Raw genomic sequence first — 16,898 nt, 5'->3', positions numbered from 1 at the left:
GCTGCCTTCATAAGGGAGCATGAACTTGGGCAAGACAGTTGTTCAGCCCAGAGCTATTCACAGTAGGGACCAACAGCCGAGGACAGTGCTGTCAACCAGTGACACTCCTAACAGGTAGAGAATTAGCCTTTTAGTCCTGAAGGGCGGCAGGTCACAGGGCCCACTATAGTAGGTTAATTATTGGGATCCTTTTAGTAACTCAGAGAAGGCATAAAACAGTTAAAGCAGGTTAAAGGTGAAAAACTGAAGCTGAGTGACAGAAGCTCATAAGAGAAGAGAATTTAAGTGAATTTAAGCTGTCGTGGGTAACATTTTTTCTATATATAGCTTTCTTTATTTTGCTCCAAATGAAACTCTTCATGTTTGTAATAATTCTTTTTACAAATTAAACTACTTTGTAAGAATCTGATTGCATCATGCATTAAAGCTTCTATTCATTTTTTGATGTTCTTTTTTACTTAGATAATCAAACTAAATAGACGTCTACAACTTCTGGAAGAGGAGAACAAAGAACGTGCTAAAAGAGAAATGGTCATGTATTCAATTACTGTAGCATTCTGGCTGCTTAATAGCTGGCTCTGGTTTCGCCGCTAGAGGTAACCTCAACTCTCAAAAATATTGTCTCAACAGCTGGAAATATAAAGAATTTGCAAACTTCTTTATTTCTGTCTTTGCATTGTATGCCGTTTTACAGTCCCCACCCTGAAAATGTATTTCTCCCAGAAAGGATGGGGGAAAGACTTATATTTGCAGAAGTAAAGGTATGTCCTGTCACTCGACTGTATTTAGTTTTAACCAGTTCTGCCATAACACCTACTTAAAATTCTCCCTTTGCATGTTTTGTAAATAGGACCTAGTTTGTTTGTTGTTTTGTTTTGTTTTGTTTTTGCCTCATCAATCTGCACAGCTAATTCTATGAATGGGAGAGAAAAAAGTGTACAGAAAATGGATTTAGAGAAGTGTCTGTAAAGGAAAAATAATACTTTATATCGTCCTGTTTCTCAAACACTGTTAGATTAAACAGTTTAGTTAATAGACATTTTTGCATCCACATTTCAACATTAACACTACTGAAGTCATGGTCTGGTGTCAGATTTAATAAACTCAAGTCACCTCATGTTTCAGGATCACCTTCAATAAAATAATTCCTAACATTTTCAGCAGTTTAAGATGAGGGCAAAATGTGCATTTTTATTTTTATTTTTATTTTAGTTTTGCAGATGGTTTTCTATAAAGTACATTTTTAGTAAGTCCTTGTGTGAATGATTTAAAAAACTACAGAATAAGGTACAAATGTAGTGTATTTAATAAACTGTCAACCAAAGCTATATTTGTGTATCAAAAGATTTTATTTCATCATATTGTGCTGTGAGCTATATTCCATATTATGTTTCTTTATATGCACCTAAGTTTTCCCGGCTCTGGAGCAAGGAAAGCAATTAATGACTTGGCAGGTAGTAAGAACCCACTTGCTTCCTTTCAGATCTTCGTCCTGGTAGTGGTAGGCGCTGGTTTTGTTACAGCTGTTTTTGTGATTTGTAGTGTCTACAAAGTGGTTCAGCTAAAAATACCTTCAGTTGGGCTTCCTTGGTGGCGCAGTGGTTGGGAGTCCGCCTGCCGATGCAGGGGACACGGGTTCGTGCCCCGGTCCGGGTAGATCCCACATGCCGCGGAGCGGCTAGGCCCGTGAGCCATGGCTGCTGAGCCTGCGCGTCCGGAGCCTGTGCTCCGCAACGGGAGAGGCCACAGCAGTGAGAGGCCCGCGTACCGCAAAAAAAAAACCTTCAGTTGTGTTGCTTTTTCCGTTGTATTTAGCTGATATACTAAATCTGATGAGATTAAATGCATCAATGAAACCAAGTGCTGGGAACCTTTAGTTCCCAAACTTTTTTTTTCCTTTTTTTGTTTCAGAAATGGATAGAATTTTACTTAGGTGCAGTATTCTCCATACATCTTCAGTATCTTTCTACCAAGGCAGTGAGTTTTGAGAAAGGCAATTAGGGGAAATTCCTTAGATGTAGGTATATTGAACTGTTCTATTCTTGCTTCTCTCCTGTCCTTCCAAAAAAAAAAAATACTTGGAGGAAGGATTCTTTTCTTTAATTCCTAGGGTTTATCCTGAGTTTGGTGACAATTTTTTTTACCCATGAAAGTCTTCTGACTTTTATAATATCCTAATGATGTCTTTAATTATATTAATTCTATCTTTATATGTATATCTCAAGGTAATTTCTGTGAATAATTGAAACTACAAAAATGATTTAAAAAACAATGGATAAGGACTTCCCTGGTGGCTCAGTGGTTGAGAATCCGCCTGCCAGTGCAGGGGACACAGGTACAAGACCTGGTCCGGGAAGATCCCACATGCTGTGGAGTAACTAAGCCCGTGTGCCACCACTACTGAGCCTGCGCTCTAGAGCCCGCGAGCCACAACTACTGAGCCCACAAGCCACAATTACTGATAACCGCCTGCCTAGAGCCCGTGCTCTGCAACAAGAGAAGCCACCGCAATGAGAAGCCCGCACACCGCAACAAGGAGGGGCCCCCACTCACCGCAACTAGAGAAAGCCTGCACGCAGCAGCGAAGACCCAATGCAGCCAAAAATAAATAAATTAAATTAAATTAAAAAGAATAGTGGATAAAGTTAACACCTCTTTTGTTGGGCAGACATGAAAAGGATTGATTCCATAAAAGTCAAAAATGAACATGAGCAGGAATTCCAGGAGATAAGCACAAAAGCTATTTTTCTCCCTATTGACTTTTCCCAAACACTGGAGACCTAGAACTTTCTCTCTTAATGGCTATACGGGGGTAGGAGATATAATTACATGTCTTCTTAGGCAGGCATTAGCTATAACAGGAGACTCCTGCATGAAACTCAAACCCCAAAAAACTACACCCTCAGTGAAAGGGTAAATGAGAAATCAACTTAGCAACCAAAAGGGGACAACAAAGAAACATGTCTTCACCTTGTCACAGATCTAAAAACAAAAGAGCTTGAGTCTTTCTAACTCCAAAACCAAGTCCAGCTATGCCAGCCTCCCTTCCCTAGAAGTCATTTTTCATCATTGTAAGAAAGTGGTTTGGGAGTTGAGAGGAACAGATTCACTCCTGGTCAGGATGGTCAGGAAATACTTCTTAGATATTTGAGCTGAACCTTGAAATAAATAAATATATGATTTCAACAAGCAGAGAATGAAGAAAAGATTCCAGATGCAGGGAACAGTGGAAGAAAAGGATACAGTCAGGGCCAGTAACAGTAAACAACCTACCATACTCACTAGTGCCATACAACTAAGTAGCAAGTACAAGTGTAGCAAGTACATTGTGCCACTACTTTCGGAACTCTGTTTAAAGGTTGGGCGTTTTTCACTTCTAGGAATACTTGTTGAAGCATTTGCTGGTTATTGACACTTTGAGGAATAATTTTATGAAAATATATTTGCAAGAGAGCTTTCCTTCTTTTCCTGCATGAATGTCTGTTATCCAGCTTCTTGATCATATTTGACACTGAAATTGAACTTCTTCTGGCCTCAAGTTTGGAAAAATGTAACTACCGTAACTTGTTCTTTTACTTACAATGTATTATCGTGTCAGTAAGTAGAGAGTCGTGTGTGCACAGCACTGACCTCAGTAGTAAGCGGTTATAGCAGATGCACCACAAGCCCTGCTCTTAAGGAATTGACAGATTAATGGAGGAGGAGGGAAATAAGGCTTATTAAAGAAGTAGAGGATTATAAAAATAATTTTATGAAGGAGAAGGAATTTGAGATATATGCCCAAGAACAGGGAGAGAGTGTTTCAGATGGTGGATGCAGTAAAAAAATAAAAGTATAAAGATTCCAACGTGAGATTGAACATGGGAATGGAAGTGAGAAATAAAAAACAATGAGCTTTGTAGATGACTAGGTGCATGTTGTGTGTGTGTGGGGGGGTGTATAGACGTGCATTTGTAAGTTTAGGTACCGGGGTGGAGATGGCATGTCCCCAAAAGCCACCTCACCACAAGTGGCCCATCGGCTTTAGGCATTTAATCAAGGCTGCAGTTTCCACAAGACCAAAATTGCAAAGAACTAACTTGCCAGCTATTTCAGCTGATTGTGCTACTGCCAACCATCCTTTCTTTTGCCCTCTGAAATGAGAGGCTCACGTCTCTGTTCATGACCCTGTAGCAAACTGGGGTCATCTCTCACCCATTTCCAGGCTAATGAAGATTATATGCACTGTCATTGACTTGTTCAGTCAAATACAGTGAGCTGTCGTGTTTATTTTACTTGTGTTTTAATTTTGTGGCTCTTGGCAGTTGGACATTCATTTAGTAAGTGTTGAGTCTTGGCTAAAAGCTGAGTACTAAAGATAGGATTAATTCATTCAACAAAATATTCGTAGTGGCCCTACTTTGTATCGGGCACGGTACTTGGTACTGACTCTCCCGGGAGTGAATAAAAGAAAAATATCCCTGTACCCATGCAGCTTATGGTCTTATGGGGGAGAGTGAAATTTAAGAAACAAGTACACATTAAAATGCTATTGCCATTGTGATCAGTACTGTTAAGTCAGCAGTCCCCAACCTTTTCGGCACCAGGGACCAGTTTCGTGGAAGACGTTTTTTCCACGGGGTAGTGGGGGATTGTTCAGGTGGAAATGAGAGCGACGGGCGCGGCGGATGCTGAAGCTCCGCTCGCGCGCCCACTGCCCTCCTTCTGTGCGGCCCGGGTCCTAACAGGCCGTGGACCGCTACCGGTCCACAGCCCGGGGGTTGGGGACCCCTGCTGTAAATGAAAGAACGCTAAAGGAGAGAGTAAAGGGAAGCCTGCCTTCCATTAGGCTGTTAGGGAAGGCCTCAGAAAAAGTGATACTTGTGCTGAAGTCTGAAAGATGAAGAGGATTTAGCCAGAGCTTAGACAGGTGGGAGTGAGAGGTGGGAGCTGGGCAGAGAAGAGGCCTTGCTGAGGACCTGAAGAAGGAAAGAGCTAATGAATAAATGGATGAGAAGGACATGGTCCCTGTTCTCTTAAATTGTGTTAAAGTGATGGATTTATAAACAAAAATATTTACGTTACATTGTGACAGGTATGATAATCGTGGTTTGGGTAAGTGCTAACTTAGTTTGTTGAAATCATGCACTCTGGGAAGGCTTTTTCAAATAGTAGATTTTTAAGCTAGGCCTTAAGGATAAATAGGTATTTATAGGAGTATAGGAAGAAGGTCTTTATTACAGTAAATGGGTTCAGAAAAAAATGCCTATAAGTTCTTGATGTTACTGATTGGGGGGAGGGGGACAGCTATAATATATGTATTGTAAATTATTTCTAAAATCTTAAGCCCAGTGAATATACATAATTGAAATAAAAAGCAGGAATGATCATATTCAGAAAATTGTAGATTTTGAGTTTTGTCTATTTTATAACATTTTAATATGGTAAATACGCTGTTTCGTTATCCTGTCTTAAAGTTTGGCATATATATAAGCCAGATTTCGAAAGACTGATTTTTTTCCCCTAGGTATTTATTGTTTTTTTAATTATTGCGAAAAATGCAAACATAGGAAAATTGAAGAGTGTAAGGAATTGCCATATGCCTGTCACCTAAACGTAACATTTTTCAGTTGCTTCATTTTTTAACTGAAATGTCTTAAAAACATGGCATTTTCCCCCAAACACATAAATATGCATTTCTGAAAAATAAGGACATTTTCCTACATAACCATAAAACCATCATCAGGCATAAAAAAACTAACAGTAAGCCCTTAATATTACCTAAACCAGTCCTTGTGCAGGTTCCCCCAGTTATCCCCAACGAGGTTCACGTAATCTATTTGGTTGAATCATGTCTGTCTCTTTGCTCTCTTAATCTAGAATAGTTCCCTCCACCCATCCAACCTTTTATTTTTCTTATACTACATTTTCTTGTTGAAAACAGGGGACCATTGACTGTTTACTGTCCCACCTTTTGAATTTGTCTGAATAATGTCCTCTTTCCCTGGATTTTCTGTAAGCTGAATTAGGTCTAAAAACTTGATTGTATTTAGATTACTGTTCACACTTGAATAACTCAGGGGTTAGGGGCGCCAGCTTTCCACGCAGTCAGAAATCCACATGTAACTTTTGGTTGAGCCTCCATATGCTGGGTTTCTCTGTATCCAGGACTCTGCACCCACAGATTCAACCAACTGCAGATCGTGTAGTACTCTAGTATTTATTTACTCTTGGAAGAAATCTGCATTATAAGTGGACCTGCACAGTTCAAACCTGTGTTGTTCAAGGGTCAACTGTATATATTTAACCTTTTTGAAGTATAAAGAAGTGCAATAAAAAGGTCCCATACTTTGGCTTCCAGTATAACTTCTGTTCCTGCTTACCCTCCTCCTTCCCTCCCTTCCTTTCTCCACATATGAGAACATAGTTAGAAAATCCGAATAGTACAGAAAGACACAAAACAAATTGAAAGCTTCTCTCCACTTTTCCCCAAAGTCAACCACTGATGATATTTTTCTTTCCATATGAAAATGTGCATTTACCAACATGCTTCAGTGTGGAAGCTTGACTTGTTTTTTAAGTACATCAAAGGTGACTTTAAAAACAACCTTTGGATTAAACTGACTCATCCACAGCTTTCTAGATAATGTTCCATTATTGAATTTCTAAAAGCATGTCTTTTAAATGTCATTCTAAAATGGTTCAAGCTAGTATTTCCATTTTTTTATTATTAAACTACACAATTCGGTTTCTTCGCTTAGAGACTCCTCCACACAGACAGCCAAGGAAGCCGATGAGTATCTGACTGAGCCCAAACAGGGTCTCAAGAATGCCCACAAGCAGTAGACCTAAAAATACTGAGAAATGGATAATCCTATGCTTGTTTTCCATAGAATTGAAGTGTAAGCTGTATGTTCTCCAGTTACTGGCTGTTGTGTTGTTGTTGGAGGGATTATTGAAATCCGTAGGAGAAACACAAGAGTCGTCAAAGAACCACTGCAGATTGAAGGATTCTGGATGAATGGCACTGGACAAAATGAAAGAAATGATAAAGATAAGATATTCAGGAATACCACTGACCGTCTAAAGAATGCAGCATTGTGCCTAGAAAAGGACATGTATGGTAAAACAGAAAGTGCTTTTGTAACATCGTGCCCAGAAACTATAGCTAAGATGAGGGTTTCTGAGCATGTGCCGTTGTACTCTTAACAGTTGTAAAACGTTGACATCGTATATCCCATCACTCAACAAGCATCTACAGAGGATCTACTCTTAGATTGAACTGTATGAAATTTTCTATGTCAGAAAGGGTTGAATATTAAGTTTCCTGTGGTCGCACCTATTCGTGCAGGCACTCTTCTACTGGCTAAAGAAACTAAAACAAGCTCCCCCGTTCAAGGAGCTCAGTTCTTAGTGCAAAACTGGTGTGTTGCGTCTGTTCTTAAACCCGATGTACAATGTTTACTCACAAAAGGCATTTCAAATATGTCTGGTTAAAACCTTGTTGTAACAAGGTATGGAGAATGAGAAACTTTTAGCCCTAACACATCTGTCCTGACATGATTTATCTTTGGTTTTCTACAGTAGGACTAAGTGTTCTTAGAGAGTTTGCATTTCTGCATACCAGCAACTGATGTGCAGCCTGGGAAGAACAACAGCATGTCAGCACGTGGAATATGAGTATGCTCATTGCAGTTTGCAGCGAGCGTAGGGTCACTCTTCTGTAATTGTTTACTCTCCGTAACTGTCTGTCTCCCCAACTAGAGTGGGAATACCTTGATGCTGTGACCTCCAGCTTGGCCTGGCGCCTGGTACATGGTGAGTAGCCATGCGCTGAGGACTGAATGTGTATAGCATGTGTGGTTGAAATCTCTAATTTTCTACTCCAGCTCTACTAGTAAAGGGAGTTTCTTTGGATTTTGATCCACAACAGCTGTGGTATGCAAATTTTGAGAGATTTTTCTTTTTTAATGCAGCGAGATAAGGAAAAAGGGGAAAAAAATTTTCATGTAACTACAAAAGTGAATTCTAGTTTTTTTCCATACTGAACAATATATAGGTAACGAATGAATTAGGTTGTTCTTTTCTTCCAGTTTTACAAATTGTGCCTAGATTCAGGCCCAGAACCATCTTACAAGACTGAAATGAGCCATTTCCATGTAACTCTTCAGCATTATTTGTTACTCTGTGAGTTAAACTTTTGATTCATTGTCATGCTGACTGTGTTTCTATTATGTTTGCATGATTCCATTGGCTGCTGCTTTGTTTCTTTCTTAAGGCTTATAGGTAAGCCTCTAGATTTTTTTTTTACTTACTGTGTTTTTATTCAGTTTATCAAATTATAAAGGTAATATATGCTTAGGGCTTACAATTTTTTAAAATATTTATTTATTTATTTTGGCTGCGCCAGGTCTTAGCTGCGGTGCACAGGATCTTCCTTGTGGCACGTGGGATCTTTAGTCGCGGCATGCAGACTTCTTAGTTGGGACATGCATGAGGGATCTAGTTCCCCGACCAGGGATCAAACCCGGGCCCCCAGCCCTGGGAGCGCAGAGTCTTACCCACTGGACCACCAGGGAAGTCCCAGGGTCTACAGATTAAATTAGATCAGAAGTGGAGAAAGTCAGTGCTCCCTTCCTTCCCCCAGGGCATCCTCCATTAGCATTCTCCAAAGATGAAAGTTAAGTTTTTGGTGTATATTTCCAGAACTTTTTAATATACATGCACATATGCAGCTGTAGATTTTTAAAGGACAAGGATAATCCATCTAAGTCAACTACTCCTTTTAGACGAGACCATACCCAAAGCACTCTGAATGCAGTGATTCCTCCATTTCTCTGCGATTGGGCCAATTGGGATTAATGTGCTAAATACCTAAGAATCTGTCCCACGCCAGATAACATGGCACTGGGTCAGCACCACACTATCCTAACCTAACTAGCTGCAACTGTGTAAGACGGCAAAAGGTTACTCACGTTAAGTTTTCAAATGAAAGTTCACAACTGGAAGTTCTGTTGCCTTGAGAGTTACAAATGAGAGGGCCCTCCGCGAGAGCCTGGATGGACACCGTCAGGCAGTATGCAGCTCCAGTGACTGTGATCACATTCAGAAGTGATGAAAGAAACATCTGAAAAATAAAGTAGGCACATTTGCACATGTTGTTACATGTTGCCTGTCTGTTTCTAGTTTCAGCAGCACATGCAGTCTTTATCATCAGCTGCTGCCATTCTGCTGACACCTTCCAGTCCTAGATCTCAAGATCACAGTTTGATTAGGTGTGACTTACACAAGAAGGCAGAGGGCAGAGTGCCTGCCATTTCATTAGACTTGCTAAAAGATCATTGGTCTTGCCACTGTTTCTGAAAAACCTGAACTCTTATGCTCTACGTGAACCTTGTCCATTTCAACGGACCACTACAGTGTGTCAGGAACAAAGATAGACTGTAAATAACTAGCAAAGTAACTATAATCCTATATGAATACCAAATGTCAGGAAAAGGTAATTTAAAAAATAAATAAACCAAACTCATGGCTATAAATATGTACCCTTTTAAACAGTGGCTCTCACCCCTGGGAGCACATGAGAATCACACAAGGTGCTTTTGAAAGATACTAATGCAGAATCTCAGGGGGGCCACCAGGCATTGGTATTTTTAAGATTTTCCGCAGGTGATTCTAATGTTCCCATCAGGCTGAGAACCATTGCTTTAAAACCTCAAGCTCAGTCAGGAATATTTACTGTGATTTCTTATTTATTGATCTACCTGCTTCCTTAAAGAATTATGAGAGCCCTCAGTGTTACTTCGTAACAATGTTCATGGCATAAATAGTATGATGACTGGGAATTTTGGAGTCTGATGGATTTGGATACAAACCTACCTAATAACTGTGCTACACTGCAGGTTATATGCTTTCTCTGAGGATCAGTTGCTCAGTAAAACAGATCATAAAACGTATGGGTTTTCAGAAAAATAAGATAGCGTATTTGAAAATGTTCTGAGTATAGTGAGAGAAGGTTAATAAATATTAATTTCCTTTACTTTTAACATAGTTACAATTTTATACATACCAAATGTTTGAAAAAATAAGTGTTGTCTCCTTTAACTTAACTGGATAAGGACAATTAACATTCTGCTCCTAGTAAACCAGTCTTTCACATGCATAAGAGAACTGAGGATACTTTTTCCCTAAGTATTTTATACACACCACAAAAGTAACAAGTATTTGAGTATTATGAAATTGATTACAGCCCTGAGTGCAGACATAAATCTCCTTTCTTTGAAAACTTTTAGACTGAAACCGAAGATTGAGGAGAGGTCTGAAAGCTCGCTCCAAAACCAAATTTTTATGGGAAAACAAAAAGACAAACTTCACACTTTCAGCATTATCATATAAATTATTCTAAATAACATGTTTCTAGGACCAGCCCTGCCACTGGAGCCACACGGTGATTCAGGAGATGCTGACGCCTCGGCGGCTTTGCTGAGATGCCGGTAACTGCTTATGCACCAGACCAGCTGTGCTGTGCTCACCCCGGTTTTGTTATTGCAGCATGCTCTTTTCCTCGCTGCTAAGGACATCGTTGTTGCTGGAATGACCTGGAAATTACATCAACAGGAACAAAGAATATTATTACTTCTCATCAGATGATAAAGCAATAATCTTCACTTTCTACTTGCCAGCAGTTGTGGGAAGCCAAGAGGCTTAAGAGAATAAAAAGGAGATGTGACAATGTCCTTGATCTTGTGACCCTTAACGATCCCCATTTGGACCATAAAGATTAAAAAGGGGGAAAGGATGGGGGATTTCAGTATAGCAATTTAAAACTTCCGTCTGCATTTTTACTTTGAGTCATTAGAGAGACTTGGATTTTAAATAAAGTTATTTATTCATTATTTTGGAGGAATGTTTCTGAAAGAATGGTTGCATCATCCAAAATTCACTTTTTTTTTTTTTTTTTTTACTATAATCTGCAACCACTTACCCAATTTCCCCAAAATAGTGTGAATTAATCTGGCAAGGATTCAGAAAGGAACTCGATGGTTTTGTCTGCCTGGTAGTTGGGAACTAAGAATTCTGTCACTACCCTTCTCCCACTTCCCTAACTTTCCTCTCACTCCCAGGGTCACCACCAGCTCAGTAGTTCCCCAAACTTATGATTTGAGAATTACTTTTAGTTCTACATTCTCCTTTCTACTCCTGTATCCATGGTATGGAATGATCTCACTTCACACTGATGTTTAGAAATCTTGTATTACATTCTGTGTCAAGGGAACACATATTGCTGGGGAAAGCTGTAAGAAATGATGCCATGTTCACAGGCCTTAGGTTAAAATTTCTACTAATAACTAGTCAGCAGCTATAACTAGAAATTCTTCATGAAAGAAGTTTTGTATCATTGAAGGGTTGAATGTCGATTACTTCCTTACACTTAAAATATTTTAGCCATAAGTTTTTTGTCGTCTCAGCACAGCTGCCCTTGAGTAGTTCTCTCTCTCTCCTTCCACTCTTGTTTTCTAACATTTTACTGAGTTCTAACAACATACCAGGCACTGTTATAGGTGCTATACGTGTTTTAGTTCATTCACAGCCTCGTAAAAATCCTATGAGGTAGGGCTTCCCTGGTGGCGCAGTGGTTGAGAGTCTGCCTGCTGATGCAGGGGACACGGGTTCGTGCCCCGATCCGGGAAGATCCCACGTGCCGCCTAGCGGCTGGACCTGTGAGCCATGGCAGCTGAGCCTGCGCGTCCGGAGCCTGTGCTCCGCAACGGGAGGGGCCCCAGCAGTGAGAGGCCCGTGTACCACAAAAAAAAATCCTATGAGGTAGGTGCCAATTATCCCCATTTTACTGGGTCGGAAAACTGAGGCACAGAAAGCTTGAGTAACTTGCCTAAGAAAGTGGAAGAGTTGGGAGTCACAGTTGCGCATTAGGGTTCCAGAGCCCAGACTCAACCACTATTCCAGTCACACTGGCCGATTCTAGCAATTCTCTGTTCCTCCTTAGAGCTTGCACATTCTCATCTTCCCCACCACCATCACCCCCTCACTCATCTCATTGTCCTCCTCCTAATTGCTCCTTCCCCAATCCATTTTTCCAAGACCATGTCCACCTTTGTCCTTTCAGAGCAGGTCTCGGATTGAACAGCCTTACAAGGCAGCTTTCCTGACAGACTTCACCCCACTCTGACCATGTGCTGACTCCGTGTCACATATGGAAAACACTGTATTGTTATCAAGCTTTGCTTGCATACTGCCTTGACCACCAACACTCTTATAATTCAAAGGGCACGTGTATGTATGGCAGCCTAGCCATTCAAGGCATAGCTGAGAGCCCAGAAGAAAAGGGAAAAGAAATGTATGTACCCAAATAGGTGTCAGTGTTCATGGGCTAAATTTCTTTTGTTGTACTTAGAAGTGATACTGCCTTCTGAGCTTAAGGAACAAATCATTTAGAACAGGAACTGGCAAACTGGCCCACTGCCTCTTTTTTATAAACTTTTATGAAAACAGACATGCCCATTCGCTTACTTATTATCCATGCTGCTTTGGCGCACCAGCAGTAGAGTTGAATTATTGTGAGAGAGACTGGCTCACAGAGGCTAAAATATTCACTACCTGGCTTTTCGCAGAAAAAAACGTGTTAACCCCTGATTTAGAAAATTAATCTGTTAAAAGAAAGAGCAACATTAAATTATAATTAAAATGGATAAATCATTCCATTTTCCTTATTGATGTAAATTAAACTCTGCTAACTTTCTTGAAGGTTAATTTATTTCAGAGATGCTGAAAGAGATACTTTCATAGTTCCCTTCTCTTGCAAAGGAATTTTATAAAGTAATAATAGCTTATGTATGAATCCTCACCTGGTTGACTTCATGGCATGTTGACACATCTTTGTTACATCATGGGTAACTTGATAACTCTGTGTTTCAACCATTTTGCTTATTCAGAGCTTTGGAAATTAGAGGGGCTCTTTATAGGATGAACATTAAAATGTGAAAGTGTGTGTGTGTGTATGTGACTGAATTATAAGTCTTCCAGATAATCTCCTGCACAAATAAGTAATCTTGAGAATAATCTTTCTCTTCAATTCCTAAGCACATTTGAATGCATGAGTTTTTGTGAAACTTTTTCTTGATAGTCGTTTGTTTTTATAAAGAAAAGAAGTAGCACTGTTTATTTTTCCTTACAGAAATCCATATTTTCATCCAGTTTTAGAAATAAGGCATATGATTTCATAAGTGAAGTACAGAAGAGCTTTAGACCATTACAACTCTAATAGAATTCAAACTTTCAGGGTTCCTCTAAGTACTTGAACATGAAAGTAACAAACAAAACAATGGCTCATTATATAAAATCTATTTTGAAAATTTTTGTTAGACATAATATTTTCTAATGTAACGTTCAACAATTTCTTCTCTGTTAAGATTTTAATAATTGGTGAATTATTACACAATAAGTGAACTCAGTAAATAGGCATGATTAAGATTAGGCTTACAATTAATCTATAAAATAAAATGGTCTTTATTTTTTAGAGGAAACATTTCAAGGAAACGTTTCAAGTCGTTTTTTCAGGACTTGGAAAAAGAATGTGTATTGATTTTTCCATTTAGCAGATAATAGGTGAAGGTAATTACGTAACATTTTTACTCTTAGTTATGGTTTCAAAGATGACAAGGTTCACCTCTGTTTTGGGTAAATCATAAAACCATAAAATGACTATTTTATGGAGTAATCGATAATGAATTCCATAGTTTTTATTATTGACTACTTCCTGCAAAATTCCCTGCTTTTGAAACAATTCTAATTTAAAATGCTACAGATTAGAAAGATTTCAAGAACTATGACTAAAGTGCTTATCACGACAGTGATTTCTTCATTAACTTTGTGTATTTACAAGTATATTGAGAGTTCAATGTTTTGAACTAAGTCAGTATTTTGATAGATGTAAAGGACACAATTCCCTTTGAAAAAAGATATTCTTCCACATTCTATATATAGCCAAGGATCAAGAAAATAACCTTTCTATCACCCACTTATTTGCTTGTGAGCCTAGTCTAGAGTTTGAGGCTCTAGCTATAAAATGTCTATTGAACTTTTCAAAGAGTTGTTTGATACTTTGAAGATATTCCACAATACCGAGTAATAGTAAGAGCCTGGCGTGATCCCAGCACATTGTTAATATTTATTGAGGTGATAAAGCAAACTTAATCCTGGAACAAGAAAAGTCCAGGGCTTCCCTGGTGGCGCAGTGGTTGAGAGTCCGCCTGCCGATGCAGGGGACACGGGTTCATGCCCCGGGCCGGAGCCTGTGCTCCGCAACAGGAGAGACCACAACAGTAAGAGGCCTGCGTACTGCAAAAAAAAAAAAAAAAGTCCAGATTCTCTGAAACGATTTCATATTTATATAATTTTTCTATCTTCAGTTTCCTGGTCACTTAAGTTTATGGGTTAAGTTATAGATCTTGTCTTTCCCCTTTGGCAGCCTGAGACAGGTGATGAGGATTATGTTGCTAATACTGGTGGAAAACAGAACTTTGGAGTCAGATAAATCTGGAATTGGGTTTCACACCTACTATGTGACCTTGTTAACATTCTTAACCTTCTGTTTGCTGGTCTGTTAAAATACAAATGTTAATAACTACTCAACCAAATTATTATAGCATTTAAATAAGATAGTGTAATGTATGAACCCAGTGGTTAGCACTTAACAGTGGTCTCTCTTTCATATATAATGACCTACAAGTGTTTTCATGTTAAGTCTGGAGATAAGACTAGAATAAGACTAGAAGCAATAACTGATCATCATTGTAACACACATACACACACACACATACATCCAAGCAAAGGCGCATTTCTCTGGCATTAACGAGACCACAAGTGGGTGTTATAGCACCCAAGTGGTATAACAAAAACAAGGCTCTTGAATGCTGAATTTTCAAACTTCAATTACATCCCCATTTGACTGATATGGAAACAAAATCACAGGATAAATGATTTGCTAACGGTAGTATATTGGAGAATATACAACCAGAATATCTCAAATCTACGTGTATTACAAGTGCCTCGGGTGACTTATGATCAGGTACCTTGGGGAGTTCTATCTTACACTGCTCTGCTACGGATTTCAACAAAGATAGCCCTGTTAAAAATGATCGAACATTAAACAAGCACCATGATGTACGGGTTGTAAAAGATCTGAGTCAAAACATCCCTGAGGTCAGAAAGCCAGGGTTTCAAGTCCCAAACCTCTTGGGCCAACTCCCCTCGGTGCAGGCCATGCCATGTTCGTGCCTCACAGTCATCATCCAGGAGACTCATCGGGCATGGAATGTTCTTGCCCTTCCTCTTGAGCACTTCTCGCTTTTGCTGTATTCCCTGTGAATACTCAGAGCTGGTTTTGGCAAAGGAAAGCTGAGGGAATAAATTCAAAAAGTCCCGAACACTAACTATGAAGCTTGGAAGAGCAGCCTTATATGCGAAGAAGTATGATACGTAATTACCCAACCAATTTTTATCAATATCTTATTTTTTGCCCAAGCTCCCTAGCCTGTACCACAGTTCATTTAAATTGTTGTTCTTCACTGATGCCAATATAAATTAATACCGTACTCACTGATCCTCACTATATCCTAAGCCAAGACATAGCTCACGGCAAGGCTGCAGGATGGTCTTTAGACCGTGTTCAGTAAAATAGCTCCAAATCAAGTCAAATAAATTTCACTCACCATCAGACCTGCTCCAATAATCCCAGGGAACAACCATTCAAAGCAAGAGATGGGGTTTTTAAAAGTTTGGTCTTCCTCCACTAAGTTGACAATTAGAGGTATTGCATTGAGAGTTACTCCGAAAAGAAGTAGAACCAGCAGGCTGAATCCATTGCAGGCTGTCCATCCTTCACAGCAGGTCATGGTCACCCCCTGGTTCGAGGAGAAACCCTGTCAGGGTGGCTGTTTTTGTGGCACTGTCTTGCCTTTTATCCTGAGCTTTCTAGTTAAAGCTCAGCACTTACAAAGAAAAAAAAAAATTACAGAAATGAGTTCAGAGTCCAGTAGGGCAGGACATTATTATGAGGAGTATTGCAGGAAGTAAGGACGATTTTACGTTACCATGGGGTGGGGAAGGTAGGTGGGAAAAAAATCTGTGGTTGCTACTAGATAAATTTATGCATGAAAATCAGCAGATAAGAAAAATGGGTTTAAGATACACTCTTCTAACATATTTTACATTATACCAGTATGCCATATAAAAAGTAAAAACAAGAATATCCAGTTAATATAACCTATTTTTCTTGTTGTATTGATATTATTACCAGCTATGGAAGGTCCTTATTTTGAAATGGTTCAACAAGAAAATGAATATATATGAGATTGGGAGAAAACATTTTCTCTACTGCCAATGTTCTTGATTAGTCAAAATGTTAGGGTTCAGTTTCAGGCTGTATGCTCACACACACAAAACAGGCTTTCTACTTCTTGGTCTCTACCCTATGAAGACTGACTGCTGGTCCTGTGTCTGTTTACTGTGAGATGCCTCTATATTCTCATAATAAATTATCCCCCTATTAGTACTTTAAGTGGGCTTCTTTTTTTTTTTTTTGAAAACAAAGCCAAAGTTACTAAAACCAAGGATAGAAAAGTATACAAATAACTTGCCATACTAAAATAGCAAAAGGAGTCAAGAAAACGGAAGGATTCTATCAAGATGGGCAAAGAAGCAGGATTCCTCTCGGCTTTGGAAGATGGCTAGAATTTGACACAAAAAGATGGTCAGAAAGGTATTTCATGTACCACTGTCAGTTGCAGAAAACCCAAACTCTTCTAGCTGTGCTAAGCTGGAAGAAGGATAATTGGGGAATCGAGTACAAAACTGTTGGGAGGGCTGGAGGGGCAGTCTCCAGGAATGCCTTCCAGGACATG

At 39.3% G+C, this 16,898-nt stretch overlaps 2 protein-coding genes and 1 long non-coding RNA gene across 18 annotated transcripts in view; 2 read left to right on the top strand and 1 right to left on the bottom strand.

The window, feature by feature from the left end:
• MFF (mitochondrial fission factor) overlaps positions 1-1,328 on the top strand; it is a 34,904-nt gene extending 33,576 nt beyond the window's left edge. For all 15 annotated transcript variants that reach the window (XM_027119682.1, XM_027119629.1, XM_027119707.1 and 12 more), the window contains one exon: positions 463-1,328. In XM_027119682.1, the coding sequence (XP_026975483.1) occupies positions 463-594 (132 nt within the window). In that variant the 3' untranslated portion in view covers positions 595-1,328. The remainder of the gene's footprint in view (positions 1-462) is intronic.
• A 5,168-nt stretch (positions 1,329-6,496) lies between these two features.
• On the bottom strand, positions 6,497-15,890 carry TM4SF20 (transmembrane 4 L six family member 20). Its single transcript, XM_027119583.1, has 4 exons — positions 15,708-15,890; positions 10,512-10,577; positions 8,955-9,106; positions 6,497-7,006 (listed from the first exon to the last, which is right to left on the bottom strand). Exons 1-4 carry the CDS (start codon positions 15,888-15,890, stop codon positions 6,715-6,717), a joined length of 693 nt encoding a protein of 230 aa, XP_026975384.1. The 3' UTR covers positions 6,497-6,714.
• LOC113627200 (uncharacterized) lies at positions 6,534-10,874 on the top strand. 2 transcript variants are annotated; one of them, XR_003435469.1, is made up of 3 exons: positions 6,534-7,797; positions 8,073-8,166; positions 10,400-10,874. It is a non-coding gene; the product is annotated as an uncharacterized LOC113627200 (long non-coding RNA). The 2 variants fall into 2 exon arrangements; XR_003435466.1 differs by lacking the exon at positions 8,073-8,166.
• Positions 15,891-16,898: the final 1,008 nt, after the last annotated feature.

This window comes from Aethalodelphis obliquidens, unplaced genomic scaffold (genome assembly GCF_003676395.1).
Source record: "Aethalodelphis obliquidens isolate GAN/ISIS:26980383/991018 unplaced genomic scaffold, ASM367639v1 scaffold2, whole genome shotgun sequence".
Taxonomy (NCBI): Eukaryota; Metazoa; Chordata; class Mammalia; order Artiodactyla; family Delphinidae; genus Aethalodelphis; species Aethalodelphis obliquidens.
Note: the sequence above shows the minus strand (reverse complement) of the source record. Positions and strands in the feature narration are given on the sequence as shown.

Excerpts from the sequence above, each read along its gene's own strand:
- TM4SF20 (XM_027119583.1), bottom strand. The coding sequence starts at position 15,890 with ATGACCTGCTGTGAAGGATGGACAGCCTGCAATGGATTCAGCCTGCTG. Across the intron at positions 9,107-10,511 it reads GCTGCAATAACAAAACCGGG|ATGTTTCTTTCATCACTTCT; the intron begins GTGAGCACAGCA and ends TTTATTTTTCAG. Across the intron at positions 7,007-8,954 it reads CTTTCATTTGAAAACTTAAC|TGCCATTCATCCAGAATCCT; the intron begins GTGAGTAACCTT and ends CATTTTGTCCAG.